This window comes from Vanacampus margaritifer, chromosome 2 (assembly GCF_051991255.1).
Source record: "Vanacampus margaritifer isolate UIUO_Vmar chromosome 2, RoL_Vmar_1.0, whole genome shotgun sequence".
NCBI lineage: Eukaryota > Metazoa > Chordata > Actinopteri > Syngnathiformes > Syngnathidae > Vanacampus > Vanacampus margaritifer.
In genome coordinates, this window is record NC_135433.1 from 8482997 (window position 1) to 8507689 (window position 24693).

General features: G+C 37.9%; 1 protein-coding gene across 1 annotated transcript; it reads right to left on the bottom strand.

Moving 5' to 3' along the window:
- Positions 1-608: 608 nt before the first annotated feature.
- Positions 609-23530, bottom strand: LOC144043430 (solute carrier family 25 member 36-A-like). The gene is made up of 7 exons (XM_077557068.1): positions 23100-23530; positions 21327-21491; positions 19262-19339; positions 13464-13564; positions 7074-7140; positions 6697-6986; positions 609-4787 (listed from the first exon to the last, which is right to left on the bottom strand). Exons 1-7 carry the CDS (start codon positions 23138-23140, stop codon positions 4594-4596), a joined length of 936 nt encoding a protein of 311 aa, XP_077413194.1. The 5' UTR covers positions 23141-23530; the 3' UTR covers positions 609-4593.
- Between the last annotated feature and the right edge of the window lie 1163 nt (positions 23531-24693).

Sequence of the window (24693 nt, forward strand, 5' to 3'; positions counted from 1 at the left end):
CTGTATTCAAACCTTGCTGACACTCATATTAAAACGGTGAAAATAAAAAGATAGATCGATAGATAGATAGAGAGATAGATAGAGAGATAGATAGAAGCAACCCAGAAAAAGAAGAATGTACTTTATGATTACATTGAAAATGTCTTTCACATGAATTAAATAAGAACTGTATGTGAATCCAATTTAAAAACAAACTTTCTTAAAGAGCAAATGCAAATAAATTGAAATTAACTCCTATATTAATTTAGCTTTTGTTTAGTTATTTTTTTACTGGATAAACCATGGAGATTATTCGGTAAAAGTTTAATTATCAACATGATCACACAATTTCACATTTATAAGTGAAGGGTTAAATTACTAAAAACTGATTACATTAATTTAGTTCATATGCAGCAAACCGCAGTCAAGTGCAGGGAATTTGCTGGTCATTAAATTGTATTTTGTTTTGTTTTTAGACGAAATCTGGCTCCCCTTTGTGGCAATAATCAGTAAATACACTCACCGCACGGAACCCGCATCCCTTGCCTGAGTATTAAACTATAGAAGTTTGTTGTTTTTTTTAATGTTCGTTGTTGAGCACTCTGTGTTCAATAATAAAAACAAAACTCTTATTTTCACAATCATTTTTATTTCCTTCTGTTTTAGTAACAAATAAAAAAAAAACTGATTGGGCTGGCAAAAAAAAAAAAAAAAACCTTTAGCATACTGTCCACACATACAAGGTAAAATCACTCAATTGCAAACATTGAAATGAGGGAGAACTTAAAATAAAACTGCACCTGTCCAGTTTGTGTATGTCACATTTTGGTAACTGACCTTTAGTATTATACAACAGAGCAAAAGACAAACGCTATTAGTGTGGTTAACGAAAACATGAACCTTAAAAACAATCCTTTTTTTTTCTTTTTATAAACTTTGCAACTAAATGTTAGCTACATGTCACCGGGGTGTGAAAATCCATAATGATTCCAAGTAACATTTGCTTGCCTCTGTAACAACGCTGCACTAAATGTTAAAAAGTGTTCAAGAGAAATCATGCATAAATAAGTTTGAATTCTTGCATTTCTGTTCTCTTAGGGAAATTGGCAAAATCTATGTGGAGATTGAGAATGTATTAAAAAAAATACTGAGGGGAAGAGTATAGATAGGTCATATTTTCTATAACATGCCAAGCTTACTTTGTTTTTAACCTATGGGGGGGAAATGGTCAGGAAAATTAAGAATAATCCGTTTGAAGAACAGGTTTCACATTTCCGGAACTTCTTAAATTAATTTAAAAGCATTATACAATTTTTTTTTTTTTAAACACTCACACTGTATAACACTTTCAAATAAGCATATTGCTCAGACTTGAACATGTTAAGTATGTAAACAGCACAAATTATGACATTAAAGAGAAACACCCATTACAATGAAAACGAAAATGAGGCTGAAAGTAATTGCCCTTCAGAATGAAGTATTAATGCTTGGCGTTAAAAAATAAAAATAAAAAAATCTGTCAAACACAATCGATGTCATGTCAAAAGGTTCAATTGCACACACAAAAATAAGTTGCAACAACTCGTACGCAGACAAAGAGGAAAAAAACTATGATATGCATATACAGTATTCTTATTATATACACAGTTAGGGCATGAATCACAACTACTGAGAACTCAATACTGTACAATATATTTGCTATAAGAACAGTAGCGCAAAATACGTTTTTTTCAATATACATTTTGTCTTCTTTTACAATGTACACAACTCAACTGTCCACACAATAAAATGCAAAGCACAAGCCTTTAAAAAGGCCACAAAAGTGCATGTTATCAGCTCGGCTGGAAGCCAAAGGAAGGAAGAAGTGTTGCCGAAGAGGGAATGACACCTGTGCATTATCACACAGGAACTTTTCCACACTCGCAGTCACACTGCCTTGCTAAATTAGAAGTTAGTGTCGGGTGGGAAATATTTTGTAGCTATTTATTACACATGCGGACGTTATATTGCAGATGCATAAATGAGCATCTGCGACTTCAATGTGGTAGACGCACAAATACACCAACTACACAAACAGGTGGTGGTGGTGGTTGGGGGGGGGGGGGGGGGCTTGTCAGGGGTTGGGGTTAACTATTCTCTCATTGTTGGAAAACAAATAATTTTGGCGTTTTTTTTTTTTTTTTTTGACAATCACGCAAATCGCAGACTTCTCATAAAAGAATTGAACTTGGCCTTGAATTCAGATCTTACCGTCACGACCAGGCACTGAATCATGAAAGGAAAAATCCAGACAGAAAAGTCAAAATTTCCCCCTAACCTTTACGAGGAGTTACCAAGAGGCCCAAAAGAAATAATTCAGACAGAAAGTGAATTTTCCCCGTATCCTTCATGAGGAGTTTAGTGATAAGCCATTTCATGTAGTCGTATTTCTGTGCTTCAAGGGGAATGCTTGAAATCGTGTAGTGTAAAAGATATGGGAATTAGGGACTCGATCCCCCGACATTGAACCTTGGACAAACATTCATCAACTACTACAAGACTCTCTTAAACTGCCCCATGGGCAAACTGGACTAGATGTGTACGAATTTATTTATTTTTGAACACCTGCAATCTGCAAGGACTTCTTTATTAAGATTTATACTGTACTGTAATTGCCTGATGATGCCGAAAGATGGCAGCAAAGGACTACTTTTGTCTAAACTCCTTAGCTCACCTCAACCGTTGCTTGGCATCAAGAGGGTGCCCAAAGCAAGAGTGGTGCCTTGAGATACAAGTTTCCCAACTTATGAGTTTTTCGAGAGGTGTTTTTTTTTTGTTTGTTTTTTTTGCCCCGGCTGATTCTTTTGAGGTATAAGCGTTGAATGGTGGCAGTGAACTCAAGTTAACTCATTTCACAACAATTTAGCAGATAGGTAGCTATTTAATGCCACTCCAAGTTGAAGTATGGCATTGAATTAAATATAAAACAAAGAGAAATGCATATTGTCTATTTAAAACAGTCAACATTTTTGGCTGAACAAAATCTGCTTAGCTTAATACGATCAATGAAAAGCACCATAGATGGACTTGGAGCAACACGTGGGCAGGTAATTTAACTGTACTCATAGACATATATTCTTCATCTTCTGTGAAGAATGATTTATATAACTGTAGTTTAGCTGTGGCCATCTTCATGTATACAGTATCTGTATTATACTGCTCCGAGTTGGCCAAGGCGTGTGCACCAGATGGAGCAGCACAATTGCTACCGATAAAAAAAAGGGAGAAAAAACAGTTGACTTCTTTACATTCTATTTAATGATGTAATTAATTTGTATAATATTACAGAGCAGTGGAAACCACTGCTGGGCCGCACAGGGAGGCAGACAAAAAACAAATTTTAAAAATGAATAAATACATTTTCCAAAAACTTAGTTTTTAATGTTCGGTGTTCAGCATCTATTTCATTGCTTTTAAAAATAATTTCATGTTAATAAACTGTTGAAATGCTCTCTAATGACACTTTAACTCATTCACTGCCATTGACGATTATAGACGTCAAATATTAACTTTAACTATTTCTATTAGTTTAACCATTTTTCCCCACTTTTGTTATCATGAGTATGAAAACCTAGATTTTTTTGATCGTACATTTAGAACAGATATAAAATTTGTGATTAATCGTGAGTTAACTCATGAAGTCATGCAATTAATTACGATAAAACATTTGAATCACCTGGCGCTGCAAATTTTTAAAATAATCTTTTTTCTTTTTTAAATCGCGCCAGGCGATTAAAATGTATAATTGTAATTAATCGCATGACTTCAATAGTTTATGACGATTAATCATAAATTTTATATCTGTTCTAAATGTACAATAAAAAAAATGTTTTTGTAGGTTTTCATACTCTTGTTAACAAAAGTGGGAAACAAATGTAACTAATAGAAATAGTTCAAATGAATTTTTGACATCAATAGCAGTCAATGGCAGTGAATGAGTTTTAAAAAAAAAAAAAAACGACAATTTAAAAACAATGTATGATCGCTTCTTTTTTTTTTTTTTTATCCTCCCCCTGATCTCAAGGCACCACTGTCCGGTTAATTGGCCTTAGCACAAAAGCATCGAACAGGTTCGGAAAATAACAGAGGATAGGTTTTAAAAATAAATCTTTGAAATAGGTGAATTTGCGATTCCCCAACCGTGAATACGTGAGGGTTCCCTGTACGTTTTGTTCTCATCCTTTCTATCAAATGCAGCTGTCTCAAGCATTCCCCTTTACAAAACAGGAATGAAAAGCAGCAATTCACCCATCACTCGTAGAAACAATACTTAAGGCCACTGAATTGTGCTCATCAACCTTTTTCCGGAGGCTCCTCCTGTTCAGGCAACTTTCTTTATGCCAACACATCTCTTACCCAAGGCAACATTCAGCAATCTACCTCTTCGAACAAGCTAAGGACGGGAGGGTTGAAATGGTACCAAAGGGCTTCCTCCTTTCAAATTTCAGATATCTTGTTTTGTACTTTGCTGGTCCACTTCAGCTTCTTCACTTTTCCTTTGGTCTTCATTTCCTCCTTACCAAAAGGCCTACATTTTTGAGTCTGTACACAGTGGAAGCAGCAGGGCCGCGCGGGTTAACGGCCAAACAGGTAGACCACCACTTCATAGGTGCACATCATGATGGCCGTGTTGGGAATCTGTCTGACAAGGTGCGTGGTGAGGCCGCGGTATAGCGCCCGGTAACCCTCCTCTCGGGGTACGGTCAGCAGAGTTTGGAAGAAGGAGCGGTACTTGCTCCCCTCTTCTCGTAGCCTTGTGCGGATGACCTCTGCAGTTTGAAAGGAGAGCAAGGGCGGTTTTGTGAGTACTTAAGGACAGAAGAGGTCACGTATTGAAATCAAAAGGCATCATTTTAATATTTGAGAAAATTACTATTGCAATAAAACACATGTAGAAACAGCTGTTCTATAATGGTGCTAGTACTTGTTTTCCATCTTAAGAACATGCATCAATATTTACAGTTTGACCCCGGTGGAAATTAGCCTGTTTTCGAGCAGGTGGCTCTGTGACGTTACACCTAGTTGATCAGCTTCAATGTTTCCCACAACATGTTAATACTTGGGCGGACCACCCAAGTAAACTGGCCGCCACCCAAGAAGTTTTCAAAAAAATGTAATAAAAATATATATTTTTAAAAAAAGAAAGAAAAAGGGACGTGTCGCGACCAGATATACCACATGTAACGTTAGTTTGCCGTCACTCACTTGTGGGCTAGAGGAGACGCAAGTAACACGAGTGAGAAACGACCAAAGACAAAACGTCTTTGGTTGTTTACTGCCATGACAGCAGTAATCACACGTAGGCGTTCAAATCGACTCAGTGACTTGCGTTGTTAAAGCAGTTGGCAAATTTGTATTTTTTTGTGTGGCAGGTGCCGCCCTCCTCAAAGTTGCTTAGTGCCAGTAAAAGCAATGCAGACACCCTCAGGCAATGACAAATGGCCCTTCAACTGGTTTTAAGTCAATGTTTCATCAGAAGAGCTATGAAAATATTTTATGAAGGTTGAAAAGTTCCTTAGTGTTACTTTAACTTGACAACAAAGCGAAAAATCAGCAAAAATCTGCCGATTTTTTTTGTGGCAATTTTTTGTTTGAATTTCTTTGTCTTGCATTAGAGTTTAAAAAAAAATTAAATCAAAAGAAAAGAAAAAAAGTCAGATTTTCGCTGATTATCGACCTTGAACATAAACTAAAATTCAAAAAATATATATTCTTACCTCACTGAAATTATGACTAATTTAAAAACACTTATAGATAATTTTGATGGGTTTCCTTTATTTAATATTAGTAATTCAGCATGCCTGCTCTGGTTGCTTTCATGGCGTAGATTACTGGAACAATACATTTCTCTTTTCTCTAAGCGCTTTGTGACAGCTGCGGCTGATTGAAAGCGCTTTATAAATACAGACGCTCCCCTACTTACGAACATTCGAGTTACGAACAACGGTACATACGAACATGTCTGCGCGTACAGTATGTCGAAAAATGTTCGGAAAGAGATGCTGTAAGTTAGATTTTGTATTGCGCGTAGTGCTTCTTTCCGCCGCTAATACCGACGCTTGGCGCTGTGAGAGCTCATTGGAGGCTGAGCAACGTGGCGAGGAGGAGGAGGAAGAAAACGCCGGTCCCCATAAAGGAGGAAATAACTTTTGAAGCCGATTCCAGCGACGACGAAGAATCCTCATGATATAAAATCCTCCTCTTCCTCCTCCTCCATCATCTCCTTAAGCATCGAGTACATCTTCCAAAAGTAAGTTAAACTTCATTTTATTTATCTTATTACGTACATGTACATACTGTGTGTGTTTCTCGCTCTCTCTCTCTAACATACGTAGTACAGTACAGTACTGTACGTATTCTCTCCATTTTATTAAAAGTTTTTTTCAGTATAAACCAATGCAGGTTACTTGTACAAGCCTTAAACATACTTATATAAACCTTCAATATACTTATATAGGCTTTAAACATAAATTATAATACAAAATATAGCACTGAAGCAACTTACGAACAAATTCACCTTACAAACGATCGTCCGGAACGTAACTCGTTCGTAAGGTGGGGAGCGTCTGTAAAGACGACTTGACTTGTGTTTGAATAAAGTCTCTTTGTCAAATACGTATGCAGTTACATACAATCTTTGCACATGTGTAAAGCGAGAAAGAGCGATGCCTTGATTACCGTGAGGGTATGCGATGGTGGTGGCACAGGTCTTGGAAGTGGCCGCGGCGAGCATCATGCCCACGAAGTCCGAGGCGTCTTTGACAGACTCCTCCTCGCCCTCCATGCTGGTTTGAGCCCTGGACTGCAGCAGCTTACGTTTGATGCTTTCGTAGATGACAAAATGGATGACCGTCTCAGAGATGCCCGCGTACGACGCCGACATGCCCTTGTAAAAACCTCGCAGGCCGTCCATCTGGTACACCCGCCGAACACAGTCAAAGGCGTTCATGCGGCGTTCGCCCCGGTTCCTGTGGTCACGGCCACAACAAAATTCACTCATTACCACTGCTGCTTTTCATGCTACGGCTAACATTCATATATAAAAAGTCCCTCACCTGGAGTCCAGCTGCATGCGGGTCTTTATCAGCCAAATGGGGTTGGTGGCTGTGATGGCGGTGAACCCTAAAAAAGAGCAATGAAGTTCAGACAAAAATACGACATTGCATTCCCCACATGGTTTATTCTACACTACTAAACAAGACATTGCGAAAGCACAGGGTCAACTGACCTTTTAATGGATTTGCTTTGCTGTAATATTAATTGGCTTAAAAATGAAGTCACAGACATCAATGTATTGCATAACTTTGCTACACATGCACTGTATAAATCCGTTTCATGTTAAATATTTCTCAGCTGATGCCAGAGCAAGAGTGTACAGTCTTTTAATCTATCGTCAGTCATCATGTCAAAGTGTGAAATTATACCAAATTGAAAATTAGGAGTTTCATTTCTAGTGAGTGAGAGGTTTTAAAGTTCATACAGATAAAATCTCTGAGTGCCATTACTCTTCTTGTACTTTTTTGCCCCCAAAACTTCACACCATATCTTAGTGATGTCATTGTAGCGTCTGCTGCTGACGCAGTTAGTTGGTTAGATGTATGCCAATGCACTTATCGATAGTTAGAAGCTCATCTAACAAAACCTGGTACGGTACACAGAAACAAGATTATGTTTGAAGGAGATACCGCCATTATTCATCAGGACTAATGTTGAAAGTATGGGTTGAACGACTGAAGACTAAGTAGTCGATTAAAATGTCATGAATGTCGACTCTGCAAGTCAACTAAGGACATCGGTTTTTGCCACAGACGTTTTTTCGTAAGACAGATTCCAATTGAGAGAAATAGCTAAAAATAAAAGTAAATCATTAAAAATACAACTCAGCTTTATGCTAATTGTTGTCAGCAGTGCTAGCCTAGCGCATATTTTTCTCTTCAAGTAGCTAGCCGGGCTGTCGGGGCAAGCGGTTTCATCAAGCTGTTAACAGTGAAATCCAGGTCATGTTTGTAAATGAAAATTAGTTCTCAAACAAATATTTGTACCTGGTTACATAATTTTTTTTTTTTTAATATATTTATTTTTTTAAGTGTGTTCTTCCAGCCATAACTGTTGCCAGTGATACATGTGTATGTGAATAGCTAAATGAGTTAGCCAGCTAATAAGCTTAAAATCAACTATTCAGGAGTACGGTCTAAATGAAGCCTCTCTCGCACGCTGTCACGCATGGTAGAAAATGAAAAACGTTTGCTGTTGCACTTAGCTTAAAGTTAAAATGCCGCTGATGCCGGCTGGTGTGGAAAGATGTATTTTGTATAACACCAATAGGCGCAATCACTGACTTTTGGCCACAAAGCAGAGCGGGAGTCTTCTTAAAATAAGCCATTTTGAAATCAAATGTCAAACTTGGATGTTTTAGTAGATAAAACAGTGCCAGCCAGCCACCTGCGTTCAGCACAGCTGCCTCTTTGGGCACCCACTGTATGATGTAGATACTGGAAGTCCACTCCATTAATCATTTTTATCAAATTGGATTTTTCATCTGTTGGACTATGATATGTTGTTTTTGTTTTGTTTTTTATTATTTTTGCTTTTGATTTTCTTGGAAAATCTAAAGATGTGAATTGATTTGAAGGCAACTCGCTACTGTTAATAGCAAACACGAAAGAAAATGTGTGGTAATCAAAATAGTCGAAGCTAGCGTGGCTAACCGCTATGTACTTTCACAACGAGCTGTTTTGGTACTCTTACGCACAAGCAGGCGAATGTATCGCCTTGTTGACTGGACATTTTGCTGCTGTGCAGCTTTATAGTCTGGCAATGTCACGGGCGAGTCGAAAGTCCTCTGTAAATTGGAAGACACCAAAACGTGTCATTAGCGTTAGCGGACTTCAAGCATTAGACGTCAATGCTGACTTATCAGTTCAACCCCTAGTTGACTTTTATTTATTAAAAGTGAAAGGGATTTTTTTTTCTCCTATATGTCATTTTAAACAAAAAGTATCAGTCCATAATGAAGTTGCAAATGCATCAAACATACCATTTGTGTGTATTTTTTTTGTACTGTTAACTAGAAAAAGTGCAGTACAACTCTAGTAGAAGATCTAAGACCAGAGCAAATGAGACCTCAGTCGCATCTAACATCTCGATACAACAGCCCTACGTTGACGCAGGTCGATGCAGAGAAGAACATAAAAGAAGAAGAGGAGGAGGAAGCAGAAGACAAAAAGAGGGAAGAGGTAGAAGGTAGCGTCTATGGCGTGTACTCACGGGGGAGGGGCAAAGCTCCTCCAGCTCCTCCCCGCTGCAGCTAGTAGCCTGCAGATATGGGGGGCTCACTTGGCGGGGATGTCCCACCCAATCACGCAGGGGTGAAAGCTTTACAGTAAAGCCCTAAAATAGACACAGGCTTTTCTGTACCACAGTCACACACAAGCAGCAGTCACATCCACCCACCCGACCCAAACCCTTTTAAGAGGGTTTTGTCTTTCCCCAAACTCTAAACCCCATTCCCCTTGCTTATGTTCAATTTATTTTTTACAGTTACAATATTCTATTCCCACTTTGAGTCTAATTCATCCCACCCTTTATTTGTCGTTATTATGAGCCAAAGAAAATGCTGACGAAAAAGAGGCTAACCGGATCAAAATTCCAGTTCCAGGCCAGGAACAAGTTTAAAAAAACAAAAAACAGCAGGAGTGAAATTCTTAGGGCTTCCTGCTACTACTGTGCGTAACATACTGTGTTAAATAATACATGAAGAAAAGACTACATAAAATGTCTTGGCTAAAAGTGGAAATGCTAACCTTGTCCGTTTGTCAAGTAGAAGGAGAAGACAACTTTTGGAGTGTGAGATGATGTTGAACTCATTCAATCCAACTCTGGCTGAACGGATGATTAACTTTTTGGATCAACTTTTTTGAGTTTCATGTGGTTGGTTTGGGTCGGGTTTTTTTGCGTTGTGTTGCGAGCTTCAGATAATAAAATTTAGCAAGTAATATTTAAACGCAAAAAAAATAAAGGAAAGAGCCAAACACATAAATACAAAATAAAAGCACTCACAAGGAGCACTGAGGAGATGCCAACACAAAATTAACTGTGTTAGATAGATGATGCGACTGACTCTAGAATCCCGATGTCACTCTCTAGGTCACAACCTTTAGAGGCACACTTAAACAAATGTACAGCAAACCAATCTCCATCGTGGGCTCCAGGTTTGCGGTCCTGTTACTACGCAGATATTTTTTTGTACATGTAATCATTCTAATTGTGTTCTGTCTCCCATTTATTGGGCATGTCATTTCATTGTTGGCCACTAGATGGCGGCACACTTGAGTTTCAGTGTGAAACTGAAAGAAGAACGAAAACAGGAAGTACTTCAGCACAGCCTGTTGTTTGTTGAGGTTTTATTATGTTCATTATATCTGTAGGTTCATTAATTGTGTAAAACAGATTAATGGTATTTCAATTCATTGATATCCGAAAATGGATTTAACATACAATTGGTCACCCAATTAATTAAATTTGTCAAGGTACCACGCTTTTCTTTTGAGATGTGCCAAGTAACAAAACTTTTGAAAATTGACGGTATAACAATGAGCTCAATGTTCACGATTGAATTGTACATGTTGCAACATGAATATTTCATATTTTTATTCTTGTAAAGTTATGATTACTGTATTTTCAAGTAGACATGCAACCTAATCTTACGCAATATGGTTTTTAAAGGCGCATGCCAACATTCACTGTGGTCTGACCTACTTTTGGAGACAGCCAATATGGTTTCAATTGAAAACAGGAAGGGATATGTATCTGAGAGTAAAACTGGGAAGTCTTCATGTACAAAAAAGCCCGCAGCCAAACCTCATGAGGGTGGCATTGATTTGCAAAGTTACTTTACAGGACTACAGTCGTATATATGTAAACAAGCCTTAATTGAGCTTCCAAACTAGATTAAAGTGAAAGAGTTGTTGTTACGGTACTATGACTATAGCTTAAAAGTTGTGAGTCTGTGGCCATGTGTACTGAAAACACGGACACAGCCATGCCCAAATATTGTGAGGAATACGAAAAAAGGAAGTATTAAGAAGATGAATGTTGCCAACTAGTCATAATCACACTCATGTGATGTTTGGCACATCCAAGCACGCATTTGTGTATTCAAAATAAAAGGGTTGCTGTGTTAAAACTTAAATAAAATGACATGACTGGATCTTGGCGATGATACTAATAATCCCTCAATAACATAAACAAATGATAACAAAATGGGGCATCGCATATTTAAAGCCCTGTATCAGTGACAAGGTTAGCATTTCTTTCGTGCTGAACAGCAAAATATATATACAGCGGTGTCTTTACTTTACTATTACTGCAGAGGTAATAGAATGCTAAGGGAAAGCAACAGAAGAAAAATACAAACCAGAAGAGAATACATTGCCAGAAGCAATGCTATAATTATTACAATTAAAAGCCACAACTTACTAATACTAATTGAAATCACCATCATACCAGTGTAATGAAATGAGGTGCTACCTGACGTGTCCGCCCGAGTGCCAGGGGCCCCTGTTGACCACTGGGGGCCGTGCTCTCTCCTCTATACAGACAGAGCAAAGAAGGGGGCCCAGACCACATTGTATAAATAACAACTGGGATGTTAAAACCATATAGAGCCCTCTTAAGAGGCCTCAAAGCAAAAAATTATAAAAAATAAGAATAATAATGGAATAAAAAAAGGGGAGGATGGTGGTTGAAAAAAAAAAACGTAGAAAATGATGTTGATTTTTTAAAGAATTTCTAAAAAGCACAACCTAAACTTCGAGGACCTTGTGGGGTTTTCCTAGCATCCAACACAGACTGCATATTAGTGTAGCTGTTAGTACTGACACAATGCAGACTTGCATGAAATAGAGTCAGTAAATATTAGGCCAGCAAAGCCATCAAGAACTGATTTACTAATGTACCATCTGAGCAAAAAAAAAAAAAGTCTACCGAATCCAATAACTAGCAATGGCAAAGTGGAACCTCAAATTTCAAACATTTGGACAGTGAACTTAAGTTTTCTAGAAAAATTTACCTCTGAAACTGACAAAGACAATGTCACACAAGACTAGACAATCCAGTGTGACATCATTTCAGTGAACATCAATAGCTGTGATAATCAAATTGTGATACCAGTACCACTTAGGAGCACGTGGGCTCCCTCTAGTGGTACGCAAAGAACCACAAACTATGCATGTTGCATTGGCTTTAACTTTTTTTTTTAATCCAAGAAAGTATATTAAGTAGTCGTATTTAACTTTTAAGTACAATTACAATACAGTAAAGTAAAGTAAAACAAAACACAGTAAATTACATTTAACCTTTATGAACAATGCTTCTAAACATTTGTTTGTTAACTTGACAAATCACTCGACTTCACAATTTGGCCTGTCCGTGATTATCTAACATAACTGTGGGTTGTTAAAACATAGCGTCGCAAGGGTGTACATATTTCCAGAAATAGAAGTTGATTTGAAGTATTAATAGTTGTCGAAGGCATGGGGAGAAGAAACCAGGAGGTGCTCTTGTGATTAAATGACACATTACACACGAGGTGTGCAAACAGGAGCAGAAACTCGCCAACATGCTAAGAGGCTAACGAGTGCACAGCCATCGTGCTAGTTAGCTTCATTTTGCTTTTTCCAGGCTACTTAGTGTAACTTCTGCTCATCATGGCGAGTCCACTGCAGTTAAATGATGTAATAGTGTGACACGACTTGACGAAAAGTGGAACAGTAAAACTGACTTGCTTGGTTTATTTTTTTCTTGTCACACTAGCTAACTCCACAGCTCATACTACTGATTACGGCACTATTTGTGTTGGCATAGCCAAATAGCTAATTAAACAAAGTATAATTTGTGGTCGCTTACTACTGATGACTAATAAATAGTGCTTAGTGTAGAACTGTTGTATAAAGCATTAGTTTGATCTTTAAGGTTCCACTATAAAACATTTTAACATGCCTTTTTCAGACTTCTTTTCTTTAGATATAAAATGATTACAGAAAGTAACATGATACTTTTTTCCTCTCTCACAATAACAGACATTTGTATGATCCTGAGAGTCTTAAATTGTGCTTTCTCTTTTTACATATTTAAGTAAAAAACAATATAAAGATAGTATTAGCGTTAGCATTCTTTAAATCTTAATGAATGTGTACATTTGTGATGAACCCACATATGTATATGATTGAAGGGTGAAGGGGGGGAGGGGGTGGGGAGTTGAAAAATTTAACATGAGGAAAAATAAATCATCTGGTGAATATCGAGCCAGTAATTCCGTCACACTTTGGGCTTTCTGTCTATAAACCCATCATTCGAGAGATACGTCTCAGGCAGACTGACTGACAGACACCGAGCTATCCAGACAGACAAACAGACATAAGGGAGGGGGGTGGAACCTCGGTTACCTGCCATTCCAGCAGACACCATGTGCACCTGGGTGGAGTCTGCCTCCAGCACGCCATTCAGCTTCTCCTTGGCTGTTGAATAGGCAGCAAAGTAGATCGCCCTATGGCAAATAAAGATATGAGGATTAAAGGTGGAGACATGGTTCCATGTTTGGATACAGAAAAAAAACCCTCAATATACTTATGCTGGGATGGGAAGTTAGTTTTGCACAACTCATTTTGTGCATAAAAAAAAAAGTAAATCATTCAAAATGTTAATTTTATTTAGGTACTATAATTATTCTGTATGTTATTCCAAATCCACTAAAAGAGGATTAGGCCTACTCACGTTGTAGTAGAGGGCAGTACAGTATAAGACCCAGTGCAAGCGCAAATGGGCCATGTCTGCCTGCCATCTAGTGGTGAATAGTGAAATTACAACAAAAATATACAGCGCGTCCCTACGATTCGCGGAGGATAGGGAGGGACTGGGCTGGCCCAAAAATAGCAAAAATCCACCTAATGCATTGCATTCTTTTAGAAACACCCACAAACACTCCTTCAAAAAAACACTAATAAACAAACAATATGCATTTTCCACGCAAAAAAAAAAAGAGGGGGTTGCCCCGTTGCCCACCCTCTCCCCCAAAAAAATATTGGATAAAAATCCTAACAGGTGAATCTGCGAGTATGCGTGGGCAGGATACTGTATGTAACCCTGAACATTATCATTTTGAAAATGGATGGTGAAAATAAAAAATAATCCGTGCTTGTTACAACATTTTGTGTCTAACATTTTTGTATGTCCAACTACTGAAATACATAATCAGCTTTAGAAGCATTTTAACTCTTGATACAAGCTGCACGTGGGGGGGGGGGGGGGAATATTTCAGTGGATTTAATCAACATTTCTGCTTGTTGGAATTAAACCCGACAACCTCTCCTCACTGTCCTCGTTTTGAAACGTCAGCGCATATGCCAACTTGATCACGCTGACCTTGCATGCTTATCTCTCTCACTTAATAAGTAATGTATAATGCAAGCTGTTCCATATGCTGCAGACAAAAGAAATTGTAACCTGATATAGCAGAGATGCTCTTGAGTGACACATCGAACACCAACTAAACTCAGTTCAGGAGGAACTGTGCCGTTTGCTTTGCGTTCTTAAATGCTAAAGAATGTGACAATCCAGTACAGCAAAATCAGTGCAATGCATTAAAACAATATAGGGAAAAAAGCTATATACAGTAAAGTGGTACCTGAACTTACGAGTGACCCATTTAACACTTAAACTAGATAGAAGTCGTCGCTCGGCCAAGAGATTAACTCTTTGACTGCCAAAAACGTTAAATAACGTTTAGTAAAATCCTATGGATGAGTGCCAAAGACGTTAAAAGACGTTTGTTTCAAAACAGAGGTGAAACTAATCATTTTCTATTGTTGATTACTGAAGAACGGAATAAGGTAGAAACAAACTTTTTTTTTTCTGATGAAATATGAGAGTTCAATCTTTCATTTGGTAGTATGTGTGTTTCCATAGTCCAAACACATAATTTTCTATGGACCTTGAAAGATCAGTCAAAATGCTTAAAATCGGCTGGCACTGGGGACAACCCGTTTCTGAAAACGTCTGGCAGTCAAAGAGTTAACTTATTATTAGTTATTTAAATAATCATTAGTAACAGCCCTTGCTTTTATAAAGTCCAATACTGTATGGTTTTATTTTTCTTATAGCTTAAGTCAAGACATCACACTATTTTGTTTTTTTTTACACTTAACTAGCAGCTATGCCAGAAGTGAGGATCTGTCTCAGTGACTACATTTACATGCAGGCAATAACCCTTTAAAAACCTGAACATTGGCAATATTCGGGTTTTGAAAGGCCATGTAAACACGTGCAATAACCGTAATATGCTCTTATTCGGTATTCTAAAAAACCCGACTAAGCCCCTTGGGTTACTACCCCTTTCATAACCGGAATACTGGTTCATATATACCTTGAATCAACGGGGCATTGCTTTTCGTTGTGCGCATGCTCACAATTTCTTCTTCGTCTCCTTTTCCTCTTCTTCGCTTGTTTTTTTCTCGCAAGGAATCTTGGTCTTTGTAGTAACGACTTGTATGTGCAGCGCCGTCCTACCCCGGGCCTCGGTTGAATACATTGATTCCTCCGCGGCGTTTTCACGTTATAGTGTACCTCCATGGCCGAAAATGCTACAGTTTGTAACACGTTAACTATTCATGTGAGACAGACACGACATCACTCGCAATGCTTAAACAGTGTTTATCTCCAGCTTGCCGTGTTCAACAAAACACGTCCCGTGTAGGAACATTAGATGACACGCACATAGTTCCGCTTTTTAGTAAGTGCGTGCTTCTGGCGTGTACCGACAAGAACCGCACTTCTGGAGCGACTACTTTTTTTTAGCGTGTTGAGTGACATGAATATAATGTATGTAAACGACGTCTATTTCTACCACGACGTCGTCCGTGCTTTACTCCTTTATATCGGGTGATTCCAAACGCCATGTATACGAGGGCTCACTCTGTCAACCTGCGCATGTAAACGTGTTATTCCGATTGTTCCGGAAACCCGAATTCTGACCATAACCCGGATATTGCCTGCACGTAAACGTAGTCGGTATTTCCCACAGATTTGAAATCTACTTGGGTGGGTGGACTCCGGGGGTGTTGATGGGAGGCGGGTTGGACGTCGGGGTTATGCCATAGGGGAGAAAGTCCCATAACCCCGACTTTCAACTTAACAACCAACCGTTTCATTTAGCTGTGTGGGAGCAGAAAGGAATTACACATCTCCACCATCTCTTCTCAGATAATATGTTTATATCATATACATCCTTGCTCCAAAAATACAATATAAAAAACGGAATTTTTTTACATTATCTACAAGTTGAAAATATGATAAAGAAAAAAATTCCAACATTTCGGGGTACGCTCCAACCGCCTGTTTTAGCTAAAGATATTAACAAGCTTTCTCCGACAACAACAAAAAAACTTTCAAAAATATCTAAGTTACTTTCATATACTGATAAAATGTCTTTACCCATCTCGAAATGGGAGACAGACTTGTCTATAGCACCGGAACCTGACTTTTAGATTCAAGTTTGTGAAAACGCATTTAAAATGACAAAACACACAAATTTACAACTTATCCAATTTAAAATTATTCACAGAACATACATTACTCAATATATGATGAAGAAAATGGGACTCTCAGACTCCGACATTTGTCTCCAATGTTTACAAAACACTACAGACACTTATGTTCATGCTTTATGGTTATGTACTCCGGTTATGTATTTCTGGACTAAAGTCTTAGAAAAACTTTCCGCTATTTTGGACTGTAGGATACCTTTATCTCCAAACTTGTGTTTGCTAGGTGACCTAACAACAACTGACTTACCACATAAACAATTTCAATCTACACTTGTAGCCCTTACTATCGCTAAAAAAACAATTCTTGTTAACTGGAAAAATAAACAAACTCTGAATATCGACCAATGGTCTAACCTCCTCATAAATCACATTTTAATGGAAAAAATATCTGCCTCAAATAAAAACCAAATATCAAAATTTATAGAAACATGGTCTACGTATATAGAATTTTTTAACCTAATTCCGGTTACTTAATTCTGTCTGTTAGCGAGAGCCACTACATCGTGATAACTTACATTGATGTTTCTGCATCTGGCAATTTATTATTATATTATATTATTAGTATGGGATTTTTTTTTAATGGGCTTTAGGTGAACTGATGAATACACACACGCTCGCACGCACGCACACACACACACACACACACACACATACTCACCCACATACAAAAAAAAGGGTATATATATATATATATATATATATATATATATATATATATATATATATATGTGTGTGTATATGTGTATATATATATGTATATGTATTTAAAAAAAAAAAAAAACATTTATTAAATTTTTTTAATTGATTTGTTGGATTTTTAAAAAAAAAAAAAAAAAAAGGAGCGCAATGATGATGTCAAATCGAATGAACAATACTGAGCTCTCCTGTAAAAAAAAAAAAAAAAAAAAGGGAGGCGGGTTGGACGGGAGGTGGGTCTCAGTCCTGTTACTATGCCTCCTCTAGTGAGTGACGGCGAACTAACGTTGCATGCGATATATCGTGTCGCGACACGTTTTTTTTGCCTTTTGAATATATTTTTATTACATTTTCTTCAAAACTTCTTGGGTGGTGGCCAATTTACTTGGGTGGCCCGCCCAAGTATTAACATGGTGTGGGGAAACACTGTATCTATCTGGTGTTGACCTTGGCATAAATTTGCACACTGCTGAATGCCTTGAAATCATTTAAACATTTAAAACATGCTTGTTTAACTATCCCCTTGTAAACACTTTCCATGACTTTTAAGAATAACAATTGTCATAACGTGATGTCATCTGACATTTTCCCTCTTAAGGCCTCAATAGTGTACAATGTCACTTTGGACCAACATTATTCATATTTTTGAAAAATATCACACAGGGGACTGTTGGGGTTTGAGAACCAAGGCAAGAAGCAGTGAGAGAAAACTGAACAGGTCAAGGATCAAATGCAAAAACAACTGGCCCAATACAAAAACTCCCGACTGTAATAATACAACAGTCACATGAGAGCCATGCCGCAGCTGGCCAGCACCTTCCGTTGGCAGTTTTTCGACGAGGATGACGTCAGGTTGTTATGCAACCCTGACTGGCCGGGCTCAGAGAGAAGAAACATCTCAGTTTTTACCATTTCTAAGTAGCGGATTCTAATCGCTGAGCGAACATAACTGCATTCCTATACTGATTAGTCAGCCTCTCATATTTGCTCCCAAGATTGTGTTTGGGAGTCAGAAACTTAAAAAGAATATTCTAAAGGAGTTAAGTAACTTGAACAAAAAACATTGAGCAATAAGAAATCCCCTTTTAAACCAAAAGGGGGGTCTTTTCATTAACCTATTTGCAGTTTTTGTGATCTTTTTGTAATCCCCTAATATCTCACAAGAAGTTGCCAGCTACCAGTAATTGTTGTCAAGATAGCAGTGTTGAACCTTGAGATATGAGTTTAATTTGTTTCGTGAACACCCTCTGAACTCAAAACACTCATCTGGAATCACCCAAAAAAAAAATTTTTTTTGGTGTTTTTCAATGCGAAAATAATGCTCTAGTATTGTTTTACAAAATAAACACAAAGGCAATAAAATAATTATAGAATTATAGAATATAAACAAAGTTTATGCATCATGAATTAATGTTTCACTAATGTCGCCACTAATGTAACTATTGGCTTCAGTCTTTTCTTTTCTTTTGCAGAGAACAAAGAAGTTATTGTCTGTGATATTGTCTAAATTTATTGTGCCGCCCTTTGTGCTTTTATAACGATATTAGAGTGTTTAGAGAGCCCACATTGTAGGGTATTTACAAATTAAAAATATAGGCAATTATCAAGATTTTCACTGGATCTCAAAATTATCGCAGCAGGCCTTAAGGCCCAAAAAATATATTTGTCAAAACATGACTTTAAAATGAGAGAGTGACAATATGGTATATTATAAACCTTGAACGAAACCTAAACATCAGAGATGTTCATCTTTGGTAGCTCTTGAAGACATTTTGTGTAAAAGTATAGATAATGTAGATATTCAAAGTTCCTGCATGTGCTTTATTATCCAAGTCTCTGGTCATAAGGCTCCGTCAGAAACCTGAACCAGAAGGAAATACTTCATCCTGTTTTGGTTGCGCATAACTCTTTGAATAGCACAGAGCTGTGTTAAACAGTGATCGTACCTCGAAGGTGCCACGCCCACAAGGTTGGGTCCAAGTCCTCTAAAGAGTGACCGCAGTCCCTCTCGCTCGAATATTAATCTGCAGAGAGAAAACAATTAACTTTAAATTATATGCAGTATACAAGTATACAACCATGTTTTCCATTCATGTGTGCATGAATGGCTGAAGGGCATACCATAAATCCAAAACATTCAACCATAAAAAATATGCATTCATTTTTTAACTCATTCACTGCCATTGACAGCTATAGACTTTTAAAAAAAAAATCATTTTAACTATTTCTATTAGTCTTTTCCCCCATTTTTGTTAACAAGAGTATGAAAACCTAGAATTTTTTTTGTGTACATTTAGAAAAGATATAAAATTTGGGATTAATCTTGAGTTAACTAGTGAAGTCATGCGATTAATTACGATTACAAATTTTAATCGCCTTTTTATCTTTTTTTTTTTAAACAAAAAAAATATATATATATTTTTTATAATCGTTTTTTTAAGACAAGATTATTATAAAATTAGGGGCGCCAGGCGATTACAATTTTTAATCGTAATTAATCGCATGACTTCACTAGTTAACTCACGACTATCACAAATTTTATCTGTTCTAATACAACAAGAAAAATCTATGTTTTCATACTCTTGTTAACAAAAAGTGGGGAAAAATGTTAAACTAATAGAAATAGTTCAAATGAATTTTTGATGTCTATAGCCGTCAATGGCAGTGAATGAGTTCATATCAAGTGCATGAAGAGTAATGATAGGAAATGAAGCGCAACGTTACTGCATTTGGCAGAACAGCTCCGTTTTCTGGTAAATGTAGATACAATGTGATCCCTTCAGGACAGGTGAACTACTAAATTATCACTCGTAGGGGCAACCTGCCATGGCCTTTCCGATTTTGTGAATGCAGTTATTTACAAGGTCGTGATCAACATACTGAGCCACCCAAAATAAATAAAGTGGCATGTGCCTTTGCTCTGGTGATCTTTACTGTAGTATAAATGAAGATGACTCCCTGGGTTCATTTAATACCATCACCCGAGTTCAAAGACTGGAAAAAAGCTCAATGTTTGGCCCACATTGGACCTTTGAAGTGATGTTTATTTTGAGTTTGGTCAAGTCACAAAAACTGAGTGGCTTAAGAGTCCCTCGCTTTGATTTGAAATCATCTACCACTGTAAGAGTTGCGTAAAATTGTTACCCACATTTACGCAACCAAAATCAATCAAGACAAAGAAACGTAACAAGGCTTCCTCTCACTGAATGTTGACCTACTTCAACACATTTCTTGTTCCATTCCCAACTCGCCTAATCTCTCTCTATTCTCGTCTGTCTGTCTGTCTGTCTGTCTGTCTGCTGTGCAACAGTGGTGTGAGGTTTCGGCTCGTGGCTAGCACATAAGTCAGCAATGAATGCCCTTGCACTGCAAATTTCTTAAAATCCAGCCATTTTCGATCGCTTCTCCTGTTTAGGGTCACGAGTGAGCTAAATTGGAGTAAGGCTCGTCGCCAGTCATTCGCAAGGCGCATGTCGACGAGCAGCCAGTCACAATCACACCTGCTGGTAATTTAGTTCCTCGTGGTAAACCTCAAATTGTTTGTTGGTACTAAATTAAGGAAAATTTGTGGAAAAATCCTTACTGTTTTACATAATAGGTTAAATTGAGCTGTGTTGGGGCAAACATCTGTTAGAGAGATCCTTTCGTTAATCATTTGGGCAATGAAACCTTGTATACACATTTTCACATTCATTACATAACGTGTTAAACGCAACAACAGTGGAAATTGGTTGCCAGAGAAAATAATTAGAGTGAATGTTTGCTTAATAAGTTAATGAATGCCAATGTTCCTGCACTCTCCATTATCGCCATGTGGCATCTTCAGCCATATAAAAAGTGCATGTCTTCCTTCAATAGCAACATCTTTTACCAATATTATGTGATTTTTTTTTCAAATGTTTAACACTGAATTAGTGATTTTTATAGTTTTAGTAACGCTGTTGGGCACATTTGATGCCATCATATTTCCCACCAATTTCTTGTGTGGAATTTACCATCACTTATCCTTACTTGAGACAGTGCAGAGGCCCCGGTGGAGCCACACGGGCAACGCTGGCTCCGTTTACGGTGCTGAGCTGGACTTCAGAGATATAAAATGTAACTGAGGAGGACTGCAGTCTGGTTTTGACCACTTCCAGAGGACACGTCAAGATAGCCCCCACTGTACCCCCACATCTGTAAAGAAATCAGACAGCGAAAGTTGAGGGGGGGGGGAAACCATGGATATACAAAGCAGGACATAGAAGTAAAGAAATGTGAAAATTGTGTTCTAGCATTCGATAGTGATTATAAGTGACATATAGAAGATCTAAAAAGTTTTAATTGCTTTGGGAACATTAGTGAGGTGATAAGTAAGGCACACATCTGAATTAAATGTGAGATTGTGTTTGATTGTATGTTATATTTTACTGTAAAGACACCACATCTAAATAAAGACATATTCTACATGGGACAAAATTGGGTCATGTGATGATTTAGACTGTTATTTACATGCACACAATGTAAGACGCAAAATGAGTTTGGTAAACTGGTGATCGGATTGCTCTGACCTTGACTGAACCCATTAGTAAGAAGGAAACAATGTACTGCATAAAAAAAACATAAAACATGGATCTCAGAAACGTATTTACATTCTAAAACCTGCCTATTAACCTCGCTAACTAATCGTTACTTATTCACATGGCTTTCACCAAATAACTTTAAAAGTATGTTCTTATAAAAAATAATAATATTAAGGGCAGTAAAAACCAAAGTGGAAATTCTGCAATGCTGAATGCTTTTTTAATTAGGTCAGATAAATAAATAAAATAAAATATAAAGATATCGTGTGCTGACTTCTATTCAGTTGGCAGAAAAAGTGCACTCTTTTCATAGTAGCACCAGCTATATTTACCTTTCAGGGGGCCGACCCACATTCATGCAAAGGCAGCGGGTGACCCTTAGCCTAGTTTTCAGTGCCGCTTTAACTGCTGCATGTGCCAGGAGCGTGAGCTCACTTGTACAAGAAAAAAAAAAGGAGATTCTGCTCTTACCTCAAGCTAGTTGCTGCCTAGCTAGAGTTGCTTTGTCATCCAATTGCTATCTTTGAATTCCAAAGGGGTTCGTGTGGAGATAAGAGCAAAAGAAAACAATAGAGCCCAACACTTTGGGAAAGACGACCCTGCTTTTTTTCCCCCCCATTATCATTAATTAAAAAGGCCGTCAGACCTGTCTGCAGAAATGCTAATTGAAAAATATCCGAGACTGTTTAATTATCTTAATATCGCCTTATTGTTTCTGTGCCACGATTTAGCATGGTAATTATCACCTTCCTAAAATAACGGCCATCCATTTTTCAGAAAACACGAAAAATTTATCCAAAAACGGATTATTTTACTTTGTATATGCGATCTGTTTAAAAATGGATGTAGAAGACTGGCCAGCATATTGAGATGAGGCAAAACTGAAAAAAAATATAGATAGACAGACAAACACCTAGCTATCATTTACAAACATATATCGGCACGGTAAACTCCAATTCAAACTAACGACAAGACGCCTTTCATAGTACAATGCGTTTTATTTTGTTTATGCCGGAAGTACGGCCATTTTTAAGTCAGTTAAATAATGTAATATTTTTTTCTATATTGGGTCTATGACAAGCGCACTACCCTCAGTGCTGCGAAAGCAGTAACATGATTACAGTAAATAATCCAAAGTAATCTAAATGAGCGGCACTTGTGCTATGACGTGATTTAGAAGCCTAATAATATCACCCATGTCAAGAGATGTTATTGAACTCACCCCCCGGCGAACAAATGAACCAGTGTGTCCCTTTGGCTCATTATTTAGCATACTCTGCCAAGCAGCAAACCTCCGGGCTGCAGCAGAGGAGGGGGGGAAAAAGGTTGCCGTCCCGTGTTTTTTCTCGTGGATGTTTGTTTGCCGTCGTGAGGATGCACACGTTGAACACAACGACGACGGTTGTTGGTAATGACCCAGCGGTGAGGCGCCTCGAACGCCACTCGCGGCCCTCCGTGTCTGCTTCGATGTCTCTTTTCTCAGCGCTAGCAGCTCGCTTCTTTTTCCGAATTGGAGCAGAAGAAAAGGTTGCGATTCGCCGCGGCGTGTCTTCGCTTTGAGAGCAAGAGTCAGCTCCCCGAGACGTTTATATAGAACATCCACTCGTTCGTCCGGATTCTGTCCTTTGCTTAGGTCGCTGCGGCAAGAAGGCAGTGCTCATAGTATTAACTGTACATTCATAGGCTGGGGAAAACGGCCGATGATTGGTCGGTTTATCACTGACGTCACGCCTGCTACGCCCTGATCACGCACTGTTCACATGCTCAACAATTAAATTATTAAACCAATGGGAAACCTTTTGTTTATATCTTATAAGCCTAGCTCCATTTGTAATTGCGGCAAAAATAATACATAAAATAAGTAATTCATATCTTTTTTAAGCAAAACAACCGATTTTGAAGTGAGACAGTCCTTTCATTGCATGAGTCACAGTACAGCCACTGCATCGTAAACTAAACCCGTGGTTCTCAAACCGGGCAGCGGGGCTCCTAGAGGTCCTCAAAATTGTAACTTGAGGGTCCACAAAATAATTTGTCGTAAATCATCGGGCTTTTTCGGAATTTAAATAAATCTTAACTTCTATCCCTCATTTTCTTAATTAGCCTTTGTAGAAAAACTCATCAGGTCAAGAAGGGATGAAATGGCTCTTCCTTTTGAACGTCACTCACCACACTAATAAAGAAGTCGGTTTCCAACATGCTCCAAAAGTGTATAGCTGTGCTGTGTCAAACTTTTCGCCATTTTTGTTTGTTTATATCTGCTTCTGCATTTCCGGTGGGTAGCTCAGACATACAAGTACTTTCTATACTCAAGAGACCAAAAATTTTTGCGAATAGATCATGTACGGAACACAAGCCAATGCCTTGTTCAATCAAGGTATCTCGATACACGCTTATGTGACGAAGAATTTGGGTTAGAAAATTGGTAACTCAGGGGTCTTCTGTTTTTTTTTAAACCCCGAATAAGAGCATATGCACAAGGGTTTAAAATATCTGCCTTACTTACATGGGTTTTCTCTGGTCAAAGTAAGTCTTCCAACTTGAAACTTTATGACTTTTCCTAAAAGAAAAAGTGACACTTTGTTTTTGTTTATCTTTCCATGTGGGCAGTACACCACTAGTACAAAGGGTACAAAGATTGTCTTACGGGTCATTTCTGACCTGTGAATTATAAAAGCATTTAAACACCAAACAAAAGTTCAAAAGCCCCCACAAACTCACTCTAACACGCACGCACAGACCCACACACACACATATCAAAGAATGTGGACTGTTATACGAATTGAAGTTGCATTTTTCCTCCACCTAAATACCTC

What these genes read in the sequence shown, in the direction of transcription:
- LOC144043430 (XM_077557068.1), bottom strand. Translation starts at nt 23,140, where the DNA reads ATGAGCCAAAGGGACACACTGGTTCATTTGTTCGCCGGGGG. An exon ending in GGTGTCTGCTGGAATGGCAG is followed by an intron (nt 7,141 to 13,463) that starts GTAACCGAGGTT and finishes GCTCTTTTTTAG; the next exon opens with GGTTCACCGCCATCACAGCC. An exon ending in CACCATCGCATACCCTCACG is followed by an intron (nt 4,788 to 6,696) that starts GTAATCAAGGCA and finishes TTCAAACTGCAG; the next exon opens with AGGTCATCCGCACAAGGCTA.